The sequence below is a fragment of the Mus pahari genome, chromosome 6 (genome assembly GCF_900095145.1).
Source record: "Mus pahari chromosome 6, PAHARI_EIJ_v1.1, whole genome shotgun sequence".
NCBI classification, from domain to species: Eukaryota; Metazoa; Chordata; class Mammalia; order Rodentia; family Muridae; genus Mus; species Mus pahari.
This window is the reverse complement of record NC_034595.1, coordinates 62415970-62431446: the sequence shown is the minus strand read 5'-3', so window position 1 is coordinate 62431446 and position 15477 is coordinate 62415970. Positions and strand designations below refer to the sequence as shown.

At 35.0% G+C, this 15477-nt stretch overlaps 1 protein-coding gene across 3 annotated transcripts in view; it reads right to left on the bottom strand.

Annotated features, from left to right (window-relative positions):
- The window catches only part of Spata6 (spermatogenesis associated 6), a 111090-nt gene that overhangs the window by 64891 nt on the left and 30722 nt on the right, over nt 1–15477 (bottom strand). For 2 of the 3 annotated variants that reach the window (XM_029539926.1, XM_021200450.2), the window contains exons 4-5: nt 3246–3287; nt 2120–2244 (exon numbers count right to left, since the gene is read on the bottom strand). In XM_029539926.1, the coding sequence (XP_029395786.1) occupies nt 2120–2244; nt 3246–3287 (167 nt within the window). Of the gene's footprint in view, nt 1–2119; nt 2261–3245; nt 3288–15477 lie in introns of all 3 variants that reach the window. The other variant, XM_029539927.1, reaches the window with a different exon arrangement.

Sequence of the window (15477 nt, the reverse complement as noted above, 5' to 3'; positions counted from 1 at the left end):
TGATGTTCAGTTTACATTCTGTTCCAAGTCTTCTGTATTATACAGTTGTTTATAGAAGCTGCCTTTATAGACTTCCATAATACGTGAGAAAATAAATTCATAGCTATGGCTAGTTTTTTAGGCTTCTTCTCATCTCCCACTGTCTCCCTCCTACATAACATTTGAAGTGAAACAGGAAAGACAGAGAGCTTCTCTCAACCCTCTGGATCTCCCTGTCAACCTCCTAAAAGGTATGTTGTTGATTCCAGTCAGAAGGGCCCTGGGCCTCACACAGCTGTGAGGTTTCTCCATCTGCTACCAACAGGATCCACCATAGTTAGCTGACAGAGCCAAACCATTGACCCCACTTCTCAACCCTTGATGCCAAAGCTGCTACTTTTTGAGCTCAGTCTCAGCTGGTAAAGATACAGTGGTCACTGAGCAGAAGGGCATGAGGCATCCCAGCAAAGGAGCCCCAAATTCCTACTATATTACCTAAAACTTGAGCCAGTTTTCAGCATGAAAATGTCATATGCTTGCTGAACTTGTTAGTCAGCATGCACTGCCAGTGATGGCTATAACTTTGTCCAGCTTCACATTTGCTTTATATACACATAAGACCTGTCAAACTCCTCACAAACTTCTAGCTGTTACTAGAAGTCCTGATTTGGATATATCTTTGCTCAGTAATCAAACACTTTCCAAATATATATACAAAAGCAACTTGTTAAGTGATAAAAGGAAAGTTCTTGTGAACAGTACATAATTGACTTTCTATTGCTGTCTTTGTATGACAGCACAACCTAAATTACCTTAAAGAGAACATAAACTTAAAACATGATTTATTTCCCTTTGTGGGCTTCCACGTGACTCTCAAAATACTCTTTGAAGATGGTTATAGCATAAAATGACATTAAAAAATATCCCAGAGAGATAGGGTTTCCATAGATTGTTACAGAGCCAACTTTTATACTTTCAGTAAACTGAACGTACTATCTCTTTGAACACAGCTCATTGTAAACTCATGAACAGAGGAAAATATTTAATTCACTGTATTGGCTCATATACCACACACTTAATTTTATCTTAAGATTCCACAAAATTAGTTTTAAAACTACTTGCCCAAGTAACTGCAAGCTCAACAACTTTTCCATCTCTGCTTCTGAAACACAGTAGGCATTTCTGAGTTTATTGGAGTATCAGGCAAATTTTCAAAAAGATTTTTAAATCCAAGGCATTACAGGAGAGGATGGGAGAGCCTTGTGCAGCAGCCGTATGGATCTAATGATGTTGATTTGTCATACAATTATTGTCACTTGGAAAGAGAGATGCTCTTAAAGCAGCATTTAAACTTAGGTGTACAATCTAAGAACACTTTACAAGCTATCTAGCAAAGCTTTATCTGAGCTAGATGTTTCAGTTATTTCTATTTTTTTTATCACTGTTAACACTATAAGAAAATATTTCAATCTGGGGGTGTAGTTCAGTTGTCAGTTTATATCTAACCCTTGGAAGACTCTGGATCTCTCTCTAGCACCAAGAGTAAAAACAATGAAAGAAGGCTCTTGGTATTCCCAATAAAAATATATTTAAGACACATATCTAGAAGATAAAATGCTAGAAAATTTTTGGTCTTTATTAAATTTTTTTTCAGCTTATATGCACACAGCAAGCATATGAAAGTGCTCGATTTGTAAATAATATTTATTAATATTTTCCAATAAGTAATCTTTGTTCCAAAAACCATTTTTTAAATTTTGGTTTCCCTAAATGTTAAGACTGGTTAGTGTTCAACTGTATGTTGAACCTTCCCTAAACAGAAACACAAAAAAGTGACAAAGAGATATGGGGGTGGGGGTGGGGGGCAGAGGATAGACAATGCAGAGGAGAAAAGAGGTGCATTACTCTTGATGATAAATATCAGCCAATATGAGATGTGTTAGTTTTGATGATAAATGCCTTAATTTTTGCTAAATTACTTTCATTGCATTAAGGATGCTTAAAATAAGATAATTATATAAAACAAATTTGAAACCAAGTTAAATTTTAGTTTTACACATACACGGTACAGAGGCCTGTATTCCAGTTCTTACCCATGAGCCTGCATTAAGAACTGACTTGAAAAAGTGGTGTTACTTACTCTTAGGCCAGAAATCCTCCTCATGGTAACCTGGCGGTTTGAATCATGGTGTCCAGAAATTTGGTTTGGGCCCGGGAACATGAAATCTCGTGTATTTTCATCATAGGTAGACAGTGTTTCTCCCACTATAAGAAAGATATCCTATGATTCAAATTATAACAAAACATTCTATTTAGAAAAAAATCATCAAGTATAATATATATAATGCCTGATGCCTTATTGTATGCCTGCTTGAAGTCAATGTTTATCTTCTATAAAGGGAAAATTAAAATAAGGATGCAATAAGTAATACATTTTATATTTTTCAAAAATACGCTATACATTACTAATTATCTGCCTCACACTTTTGGAAAATCAGCACATTCATGCATACTCAGCGAGAACCTAGAAACTCTTAGAAAAGGAAGTTCTTTAAAACTATAAAGTTGTATTAAATTTATATATCCAAAGCTGATTACCATCTTTAGCATCTTCCCTGCCTTCTGTCTTTTCTGTCTGCTGTCATGGAGTATAAAATTGGACATTGAAAATAACTGAGACATTTTGTAGACTTTGTGGCTAGTAACTTATGTGTGTAATACTGAAAATTCTGGAAATTTTATATTTAATAAAAATTATGTATCTGCTCCATAAAATAATGATTTAATTAAGGTTTTTGATAATCCTAGAAAGCAGTATCAGCAATAAAACTAGTCTTTACATTTTAATAGATAACATCTCTCCTCAGTATCGAGTGTTCACCTTGGGCTACCACTGTCCTCATTCCCAATTTTGTCAACACACAAAAACAAAAACAAAACCCCTGTTTAATTAACAAAAATATGTAATTTTATTTTTAGAATTGCAAATATTGAAAAATCAACTTACATTACTATCTCAAAATATCCTAAAATTATATAAAGATGTTATCTTCTACTTTCAATCATTTTAACCCATTTAATTTCAGAGCAATGCATTTATATCAATCTTTCTGTATATACTCTTTTGTTATATACAGAGTGAACCAATTATATATAAATAAGCATTGCTGTCAATTTGGTAAGAAGAGTGGAGCAGAGATATTTAGAAGCATTTCACAGAGCTGAGTTGTCATTAAGAGTCATCTTATCAATAAGTAATACAATACCTGGTGGAACTAGCTGTATCAACTCAAACACTGCTGTATCATCTGAAAGTTAGAAGAAAAATTTTAAGTTGAAAAGTCAGTAAGAATAAGTTGCTTTAAGCTGCTTCATTACAAAGACACAATTGCTTCCTTCCTTTCTTTAACTTCTGCTATTGTCCATGAATGGAAGTTTTATTTCAAGCTACCATCCATGTATTCCATCTATGAAGAAATATTAAATTCTCCATTTATGTCATAACTTGAGGCTACAATGAGAAAAATAAATATGGTCCTATAACTTTAATTTTTTAAATCTATTTTTAATGATGGTTTTAAAATGTTTTTACCTCCCTTTTAGCCCACCACCCACTAGAGGTAGAGGGAAAGAAAGGATATGGGGGAGTGGACCTGTTTAAAAAGGTTTTTTTGGAACAAATCTCATCTATGTTGTCTAGAAATCCACAATTCAGTTTTCAGGTTAGTAGCGACAGACAGCTCGATCCAATCGCAAACACTTTGCAAATATACCAACAATCTAGTTTGATAGAGTAGTAATAACAAACAAACAAAAATCAGTAGCAATGACACAACCTAGCAGAGGCAGCCAGACCTTAGCCTCGACATGAGTCAGTAGAAGGGACCCAGAAGGACACCAAGAGAAGTTTTCAGCTGTGTCTCTCTCTAGTGAAACAAAGATCAACAAAGATGTGAGACCCACAAGCGTTGCACAGCCAGCTCTAGAACAAGCCAAGCTCCACCTCTAGCACTGTCCATTGAGTCCTTTATATATTCTCTCTAAACATCACATCTTCCACCAGTCTAGCCTCAGCACAGGTATCTGTCCCAGCTGACATCACTCTGTCAATTAGCCTAAGTCCACAAGAAACTATAACACACCCCCAAAAGGTTTTTGGTGTGTTTCTCTCTATGGAGTCCCAACAAATATAGCTCAACAACACAATATAAGGCAGACCAATACATGTATGTTGTTAGTAAAGAATCCTTCATCATCACATGTCCTTTTATGTGTTTGCTTTGGCAGAACATCTATTTTCTTATGTCTACTTTAGCTAAATATTCCTTCATAAGTCTGTCTCAGTCTATTAACTGTGTCTACTTCAGGAAAACACTCCTTCATGTGTTTGCCCCAACAAATCACCTTCCAACACAACTGACTTCCAAAGAACCCTTAAGTTTTTACTTCATGGTCCCTTTGCTTATATCCTCCTTCATTTGCCAAAATATCCCCAGAAAGATGGACCATAGTGTATAAGCATCTGTTGCCATGCCTGAGAACCTGAGTTTGATTCTCTGGACTCACATAATGGAATCAGGGAACCAACTGCCCAACATATACCGCTGACTTCCACATGTGCCCTAATGTAGAAACAAGTGCCCCCACATATGCACACTAAATAAATATTAAAAATTAAAAGCTAAAATAATTACTGCACGGACATGTTTATCTTTTAGTAGACTATACATGTTTACATAAATGTTAAACCAATTTCTTAATCTGAGTTAATGATAATAATGATAATATACATAACTGTCATGTACATTATAAAACATGTTAAATTTTTACTATATTTGAAATATTTTGTGATAATATTACAAAAGTAAGAAAAACATAAGTGAATCATCTCTGTCCTCTGAGAACTCATTAAAGGGCATAGCTGCTTCCTTCAACTTCTACTGTAGAGTCTCATTCTACCTTCCATACATATATTCTACCTATGAAAAAATTCTAAATTCCCCACTTAAGTCACAGATGTGAGCTACAATGAGAAAAACAGGTATAGGTATCCTTCTTATACCTTTCCTGTTTATCTATTTATTTGTCATCAATTTGAGGCAGGGCTTCACTATACACCCTGGGTAGCCTGGAATTCGTCATCTTTCTGTCTTAGTCCCTTAGTGCTGAAATTATAGATGCACTATCATAATCAGTAAGATATGGTTTTTTCTTAAGAGTCTTAAATTCCACAAAGGAGATAAACATCAAATAAAATCAAAACATCAATATGTAATTACAATCCACAAGTGCAATGAAAGCCCTGGAGAGTGTCATGAGATACTGTAATTAAAATACCTAAGCCAGTCATAGTGATAAAAAAAAGCTCTAAGTGGTCTTCAGTGTCCATCTATAGCCAGAGTTAAGTGATATTAACTAGGGCTTGGGGAGCAGGGGGCATAGAGTTTCTGAAATTAAAAGGAAGAGAACAGACAAATAAATGCTCAAAATACAGCAGAGCAAGACAGTCTAGAAGACTAGGTAACCCAAGAACAAGGATCCTTCTAAAATCAACTGCAAAAGGTAGACAACTAAAAAAATAAATGCCAACTCTAAACACTAAAATGTGTAAAATAGAAACTTGTATAAAAAGGAACTCCAGAGAGATGAACTAGGCCTTAGGGGCTGTTATTTTGCTTGCTTGCTTGGTTGGTCGCTGTTGTCTTCTTTCTGGGATCTGACAATTCTGACAGGCAGCTAAGAACCAAGACATTAATCAATGACTTTTGGTAAACTCACAACATGAACCTTAGAATAGCTAACCAAATTTGAAAGTGAAATTCCCCATTGGAAAACATGGACTTGGGGAGTCAGGAAGGGGAGTTTAGTAAATCAAATCAGTGACCTGGTAACCTGACTGATGAACAGGCTTGTTTCATAGGAGATTAAATCTGTGGTGGTTTGAAGGAGACTACCTATCACATATATTTGAGGATAGAAAGTGTGGCCTTATTGGAACAGAAACATGACTGAGTGTGGGCGTTGAGATTTCAAAAGTTCATGCCATTACAGTTGTCCCTCTCTCTGCTTCTTGAGTGGTGTCACAACATGTGAGCTCTCAGTTACTGCTCCAGTGCTCACCTGTCTGCCTGCAATCATGCTCCCTTCCATGATACTCAAGGACTCACCCTCTAAAACTATAACAAATAATCCCCCCCCCATTTAAATGTTTTCTTTTACAAGTTGCCTTGGTAATGGTGTCTCTTCACAGAGGTATAAAAGTGACTAAGGCAAAACCTAAAAGTAAAGAAAAAACTAAAATATAGCCAAATTTGAAATATCTCAAATTCAGTCTGAACTAATTCAAGCAATTATTTCTATATTTTATAGCATTTGGTATCTAGGCAAAATCAACTAGGTATATAGAAAAATAGATAATTGAAATTAAAAATTAAGAAAATAAAATAGAAGATCCAGAATTCAAGTTTTCTATATCCTTAGAAGGTACCATTTAGAATACTTACAATAGGAATTTAATTACATCATTTAAGACACAGGTTTAAAATGTGCTATATGACTTACAATCTGGGATGTAAGGTATTTGGAAGAATTTATTCCAGCCTAAGACTCATAGATGAGCAAACGCTCTAATATTCCTCAGTAAGATGACCTCATAGGAAGGCAAAGCAAGTGAATAAGAAGAATCACAACAGAGCAGAAAAACAAGCCATGGCTTCTATGGCAGCTTCAAAGGGAGAAGTTTTGAGTTTTGTCTTGGGATCCTCAATGTGAATGTTAGAGAAAAGTTCTCTGTAACTTCCAGGGGAAAGAAAACATTTGGAAGTACACCAGAGTATTCTATTCTCTCTAACAAGCCCTTCTCTCTGGGAAAAAAAAGTGGGGGCCTTTTCCTCAGTTTCCATCTCCCAGATTCTTTAATAAGAGCCTAATCAACCTGGTACAAGGGAAGTCCCAATTCTAGCCAACTCCGGGCTTCTACCAGGAACAGGTGGACTACCCAAGTACAACACCACCTCTTTTGTACATGGGAGAAAGAAGATACCCAGCTATCCAACCATCCTGTCCTAAGGAGAGATAGGGTCTGGAAACACTGACAGAGTTCCCAAGCAGAGACATGGGCTCATCAAAGAGAAGCTACACTCAGAAGACAGAGGCCTTCTCCTCAAACTCCCCACAACTAGCTTTCAACAAGGTGCATGGCAAACTAAACAGAAAACCAAGAGTACAGTGTACAGATCTCAGTCACATAAATGGGGACGTCAGAGTGAAAAGAATGAGAATTTTTAGAAATTTGAGCGGGGGCTATAGGATAGAGTAGAAAACTTGGCAAGCATATATAAGACCCTGGTTTAATTCCTATTACCAAAAGAATCTCCACAAATTTTAAGAACTAGAAAATTCAAAGTGATCTAGTATAAAAAATAAGCAGTATGCAAATAGAAGGGATATATAGTGGTATGTGTGTATATGTGTATATATGTATGTCTGGATGTACATGTATGCAGAGATTGAAATTCTAAAAAAGGAACAAACAAATGCTATAGGTCAAAAATACTACAACTGAAATGAAGAATAACTGTTGTGGGCTTATTGTTTTGCGACACATGGCTAGAAAAAAAATCTCAAAGTTTTCAGCATATAACAATAACAAACTTTCAAATCATCAAAGAGAACAAGACAAAGCAAAGAACAATATCTCAGAATTGTGGGACAGCTATAACAGATGTAATATATAATAATAGGAACACCAGGAGAAGAAGAAACCCTGATCCTTACAAGGACAGAAGGGCCAGGACAGGATGGATTACTAGAGTTACTGTCACTTTAGTGAGGCAAATAGAAACATAAAGACAATTTTTGCAGAAGACTACTGTTTAGAGGATAAGCAAAAGGAAGCAGTGAGAATATTACAAGTTCCCAAATTTCATGAATGACATTAATATAAATGCCCAAGAAATTCAATGAAATAGAAGGAAAAAGTCTTTGAAGCAGCATGAGAAAAGCAATTAAGCATTTTGAAAGCATCTTTTAAATATCCTTGAGGCAGAAAGAGCTACTACTAAGTGTGAGGGCCAAGTGGCCAGATATTAATATTTACAAAATGCTAAAAAGAAATGCTCACTTAAGAATGCTCTATTCAGTTTTTTTTAAATGTCTTTCAAAACTACTAGAGAAGTTAACATATCACAGGCATACACAGTCATGAATGTAAAATGAGATCTGTAGAGAGGAAGGGAAAACACTAGACTGGTATAAAGATGGGAGAGTGTGGGAATGAGAGTCACTAATATACATTGTGTACAAGTGTTAAACTATCAAAGAATACATGAAGAAAAATGTCCCCAGACAAAAAAAGTTTGGGATTTTGTTACCATTAAACATTCCATGCAAGAAGCATTTACAAGCATCTATGTTAACTTCAAACAAAATACTTTAAATAAAAAAATTTAAGACAATGCAGGATATACATGAATTAAAGGTTTACAACAAGGAGAAGGATGTTATTAACATTTACACACCCAATGGCCAACCATTAAAATTATATGAAACAAAAATCATTAGTAGAAGTTGGAAATAAGCATACAACAAAATAATTGAAGACTAAATAATCTACTCTTAATAGCTGGTAAAACAATGAAACTAAAGATAATACTTTTAGAACTAAACCACAATAACTAAATTTTAGAACTAAACCTGAGATTTATCGGACATATATAAAACAATCTACAGGCTATGCATGACAGCACCCTCCCATTATCTCAGGACTCAGAGGGCTGAATTGGAAAGTTACAAGTTCAATACCAGATTAGCCTGGGCTATAGAATAGAATCTTGTCTCAAAATAAAAAATAAAAAAATAAAAAAATAAATAAAAATAAAACAGATAAAAGGCAGAAGAAAAGAGCAAGCTGTCAAACAGCCATGTAAGAGCACATGTTCTACAACAGTGCTTATGTTCTTCTCAGGGGCACATAGGACATTTTACTGGATAGATCAAGTATTAGGGTACAGATTAAGCCTCAGTAAATTTAGAAGAACAGATGAGGTTAACATAAGTTAAACTGGAAAAGCCAATCCTTGAACAGTCAATCAGTTAAACAAGAAATCATATGGGAAGTTTGAAAATACATTGAGAAGAATGGGGAAAATACAGTATATCAAAACATTTGAGACTCAGAGAAAATAACACTATGATAAACACAAAAACATCAAGCTAATCATTTTAAATTAAAAATTTAAAGTGATTTCAAATGAACAGCTTTATAGCTTAAGAAACCATAGAATAAGTTAAATTCAAACCTAGAGCAAAAATAAAGTTAAATATTAGAACAAAGATAAAGTAATAGAAAAATAATAGACATGAATAGAATAAAAAGCTGTTTTTCTAAATATCAACAAAATTTTCAGACATTTTCATATATAAAAATAAGTGTTATTACTGGCTTTATACACGAACACTTATGCAAAACTGTATTACCTAGATAGAATTGACAAATCTTACAAACAAATAAGTAAAAACTAATTTTTTTGAAAGCAGGAAATCTGTTTCTGACTAAGACTTCATATCAGTCAGAAATCCCCCAAAAAATAAAGTGTTAGACCTGATTTTCAAAAGGGAAGATTGAATAATTAATACCTTTGTCAGATTTGTTAGAATAAGTTGAAGAGGAGGTGATATTTTGTAGCTCATTACATAAGGGATGTAGTCCCTTAAAACCAGAGTCAAACAAACAAGAAATATATAGGAAAATATCCTAATGTTAAAATTCTGAATACTAGCAAGCTGAATTCAGCAACACATTAGAAGTATTACACACTATGAATGCTGTGGTTTAAATGAGAAATGTCCTCCATAAGTTCGTGCATTTGAGCACTTGGTCTTCTTTGAGGAAGCCTGTAGAAAGTGTCCTTGCTAAAAGAAGTATATCACTGAAAATAGGTTTTGGTAATGTATAACCTGGCCCCACTTCCTGTTCTACCTCTCTGCTTCCTGAAAGTCAGCCTGGCCTCAAGCTCCTAATGAAAGCCTTGACTGCCATTGTGGACTGTGCCCCTGTAAAACTGTAAGCAAAACAAACCCTTTGTCTCAAGAGTTGCTTTTTGTCAGGGTATTCTATCATAGCAACAGAAAAATAACTAATATAATAACAAAATGAGATGCATCCCTGGAAGGCAAGGATAGTTCAATATAGGAAATGTGGTTGATACAACATACTTCATTAAGAAAATAGAGAGAAAGCATGTGATCATCTCACTTGAAACAGAAATCATAATAAAATTTAACAAGCTTTCATGAAGAAAACTGAAAGCACTAGGAATACAGGTAAACTAACTCACCATAATAAAAAGCACTAATGGAAAACCAGTAATAAACACTGCTCAATGATGAAAGACTACACCCTCCTCTTCTAAACAAGCAAAGCAAGAGCAAAGCAAGGGTGTTTGTCAATTTACTTAACTAGAAGTACTAGTTAGAGCAAGGCAACAAGAAAATTATACAAAGAAGCAATAAGGCTAGACACAAACCCTCATTCCAAGGCTGAAAACAACAACACAGTAGTAGTAAAAGGGCCCCAAGACCAGGCAAAAGAGTCAGAGATACCCCATTCCCACTCTTNGGAGTCCCACAAAAACATCAAGCTAAACAGCCACAGCATGTATGAAGAGGACCTTGCACAGAGCAATGGAGGCTTTCTGATTGCTGCTTTTGTCTCTGTAAGCCCCAGGGAACCCTACTTAATTGATTCTGGGGGTAATGTTCTCCTCCTGTCATTGGGGGGAAAGCACTGTAAAAAAAATAATTAAAATAAAAAATTTCCCCTACAAAAAAAAAAAAAGAAAATTATACAAAAGACTTTCAAATTGCAAAGTAAGATCAGCTGTGTTCACACAGCATGAGCCTAGCTTTTAAGCAGGCATATGGACCAGTGAGATAGAATAGAGAACTCAGAAATAAAACCTTCCAAATGAGTAATTTTGATAAAGTGCCAATACCATCTAGTAAGGGAAAAGAGAATCTTTTCAACAAATGGTAATGGGAAAACAATGTACACATATTATACCTCTACCCAAAATACCACATATAAAAAAACAACTCCAAATGACCAAAGACTAAATGTAAGCCTCAAAACGTTAAAAATCATAAAAGTAAAGAGCTTCATGACATTGGGTCTGGGGTGATTTCTTGGATAAGATTCCAAAGAAACAGGTAACAACAAAGCTAGTAACCATAAAATATGCTGTATGCCTAGCCATAACAACAACAGGAAAGACAATACTAGCAAGTTAAATCTTTTAAAAGAGCTTACTCTCCAAGATAAATAGAATTCATCTACAATTACAAAATTAAAAGTAAACAACTCAATTTGCTTGAACAAGAGGTTAGAAAGATGGCTCAATGGTTACAAACACTGGCTACTCTTCCTGAGAACCTTAGTCGATTCCCAGAACCCAAATAGCAACTCAGCTCTCAGGAATTCAAGTTCCAAGTGATCCAATGTCTTTATCTGCCCTCCATAGGCACTGCATACATGTAGTTTACAGACATAGCCACAGGCAAAACATCCAGACAAAAAATAATAGTTATAACTTTAAATGGTCCTAAGATTTGAATAAGCATTGTTCCAGAAGAGATACACATGTCATTGATACATAAATAAAGTTTTACCATATCACTAACAATTAATTAAATGTAAATCAAAACTAACATGCTCTCACACCCATAAGGAGGCTTGTGCAGTAGGTGAAGATATAAAATGGTACACTTGCTATGGAAATACTGATTCCTCCAAAAATGCTAAAGCAATATACAAAGGAGAACTGAAAGTGCTCAGATATTTGAGCACTAATGTTCATAGCAAGATTATTCACAATACTGAAATGCTAGAAACAAACCAAGTACCCATCAACAAAGAAACAGGCAAATGTTTTATAAACATCTAATAGAATATCACTTGTCCTTATAAAGGAAGAGACTTCTGGCATTCAATTTCATGATCCTTGAAGGTATTGCATGTGAAATAAGTCAGTTCAAAAAGAGGACAAATACCAATTTCCTTTTGATAAAAGACTTTTTTAATGAGCATAGAAACAAAGTAGAATAAGTAGAGAAGGGAAATAAAGTTACTGCTTAATTCTGCAGTTTTGAAAGATAAATTAAAGTTAGAGAAATGCATGGTAGTGACTGTCACACAAAGTTATAAATGCATTGAATACCACTAAATTGTACACTTGAAATGATTAAAGTGATAAATTTTGTTATGTATATTTACTACAATTAAAAATACTTTGGGGAGAAAGATATTAAATTATTAAAGGAATACTTTATACAGAAATGTGAATCAGCTGGAGGCCAAACAGCAAGTTAATGTAAACATATGTCCTGGAATATGCAGGACAATTACTCTCATTTTACAACATCCCTTTATTGTATGACTAAGAACTATATTTCTACTTCCTCTCTAAAAACTCTCATTTACACATGTATTGGTAATGTGAGTTACAAATTCAACAATAGTGGACTAACAATAGTATTACAACAGTGGAGAAATTCTAGTCACATGCAGCAAATCAAAAACCTGTAGTAACTACATTAATCAGAAGTGTTGAAATTTTTAGAATTCACTTGTGGACTTCAAATATAGTAGACTTAAAAATAATTTAAGCCTGAGTCCCTCAAGCCTCCTGGGGTAATTCGGGACACTCCCATTCACAGACTCTGAAGGATTTATTCTCAGCCCTTAAATCCTGACCTAAAATAACTTTCAAGTTCCCAGACACCAGTGTTAGCTTCCGTAAACTGAGAAGTATCAGCTCTAATGAGCAGGCTACTTTTCCCTATAGGTAACAGAACTTAGTTCTAGTAATCAACTGAAATATAAATGTAAATCACTCCTTCTCTTTATCAAATATTGGAGGGACTGACACTGAAACTGACCATCGATTTTAAATTCTCAAACACAAAATATTCTCCTGAAGAATCATAGCACATAAACAAGTCAACAAGATAGTTCCAGGAGTTATAAACTAGTGACAAAGAGAAATGTTGTATTTATATATTTAATACCTTAGTTATCAAATATCTTGTATGTTTTGAATATAGTTATATTCACTAGAGTCACAGAGTAAATAAAACAGAAAAAAATAATGTTATTCCATTAAAATCTATATATACTACTAGAGAGAAACGCTCCATTGTTTTTTGTTTCTACAGTAGTGTCCTTTTTACATTTTTTTTGGCTTTGGTATTAATATCAACAAATTTGTGTTAGCTTCCCATTAATAAAACAAAATATCTGAGGCAATTGAACACAAAGATATAAAGAGAAAGGCTTTATTTGGGCTCCTAATTCTGGAGTTTTCAGCCCAAGGTCAGCAGGACATCTAGAAAAGAAAGTGCATCATGGCAGAACAAAAGCAATGGCCTCAGGGGCTGAGAAGCAGAAGAACAAGGAAAGAGAACAAGTTTCTACAATTCTTTTCAAGGGCTTACCACCCACAATCTAAGGACTTCCTGTAGGACCCTCCTTTTAAACATTGCACACCTGTCAATAGTGCTACACTGGAAATCAAGCCTTTAACATGGACATTGGGCGGCACTTGGTGTATGGTGTTCAGGGTGCAAACTATCTCTATAACCTTTGTCTCTTAAAATATTCAGGTGTAGAAGAATCTGCCTCAAAGACGTCCTAGGTAGGGTTGTGATAAAACACCATGATCTAAGCAGCTTGGGGAGGAAAGTGTTTGTGTTGCTTACACCTCAATGACACTGTTCATCATCAAAGAAAGTCTGCATGAGAACTCAAACACAGCAGGAACCCAGTGGCAGGAGCTGATGTAGATAGCTGCTGGTAACTGGCTTGCCCATCCTGCTTTCTTGCTTGCTCAGCCTGCTTTCTCATAAAACCTAGGACCACCAGCACAGGAATGGCATCTCCCTCAATGGGCTGGGGAGGGCCGTTCACTAATTAAGTCACTAATTAAGAAAAGTCACTCATCAGTCACTAATTAAGAAAATTAAGAAAATGCCCTACAGACTTGGCTACTGACTTTTCACAATTGAGATTCTCACCTCTGAAGTGACCCTAGCTTGCATTAACATCAACCCAGCCAACACAAAAGGTCACAGAGCACAGACTTCAGTACTGGCAAATGTTAGCAGCCCTTTCCATAGGCTGGGAAAGAAGAGCTTTCTGATTCTAATGATAAATTCGAACTATGACCAGAAATTAGTACAATTGTCATATTCATATATCTGTGTATCTGTGTACTTGTGCCTGTATGCTCATGGGCGCTCCTGTGTGTGTGTGTGTAGAAATGAATGTGTACATTTCAGAAAGAAAAGACGAAGAATAAACAGTTATGAAAGAATTTAAAAGAAGTTGATGCCTAGATTAGTTCCACTTTCAGCTTTGTAAAACTGTCTAACATTGATTCACACCATATGCAATAAACACAGAAATAGTCAAAATAAGTCAAAAGACTTATACAGTCTGGCTTCAAGGTTTCTGTAAGGATAAAGTGAGTGGGACAGTAATACTCAGGTAAGGACAAATATGTAGATGAATGGAACAGACCAGAGAGTTCAAAGGGACCTTCACATCCATGATCAACTGGCTTTTAAGTAGGTGCAAAAATCAATTTGATGCAGGAAAGGATAATCTTATAACCAGTAGGGCAACTAGATATTCAACCATAAAAAGAAAGGGGAAGAGGGCATACTCAGCCTTCATCACACCATATCTCAACACTAGAATGTATCACAGCCCAAAAGTCAGAACTTAAAACTATAAAATTTCAAGAGGGAAAATTTTGTGTGACGCTGGGTTGACCAAAATTTTATAGACACAATACCAAAAGCATAAAAAAAGAAAGGAAAATGCTGACACAATAGGCTTACTACATTCCTCAAAAGACAAAATTATGATAATGAAAAAATTCACAGAATTTCTAGATTTAAAGACTGTTCACTTGATATAGGGAATAATTTGGACATTTGTAATTTGGAATATAAAAATTAAAACCCATATAATTTAATTTGAAGGCAAAAAATTCAAAAACAGAAAAATATTTAAATAAGTATATTATAAGGAAAATGAATGGCTAATAAGCATATAAAATGATGATTAAGATCATTAGTATTTAAGCACATATATGGAATATAATTGGATATGTCTATATACCCCATGTTCCAAAGTACCTCCAAAAAGAAACTAGAGAGAGTATACACTAGCAGCTTGACAGCACACCTAAAAGCTCTAGAACGAAAGGAAGCAAATTCACCAAACAGGAGTAGACAGCAGGAAATAACCAAACTTAGGGTTGAAATCAACCAAGTGGAAACAAAAAGAACTATTCAAAGAATNAACCAAACCAGGAGCTGGTTCTTTGAGAANATCAACAAGATAGATAAACCCTTAGCCAGACACACTAGAGGGCACAGAGACAGCATCCTAATTAACAAAATCAGAAATGAAAAGGGAGACATAATAACAGACCC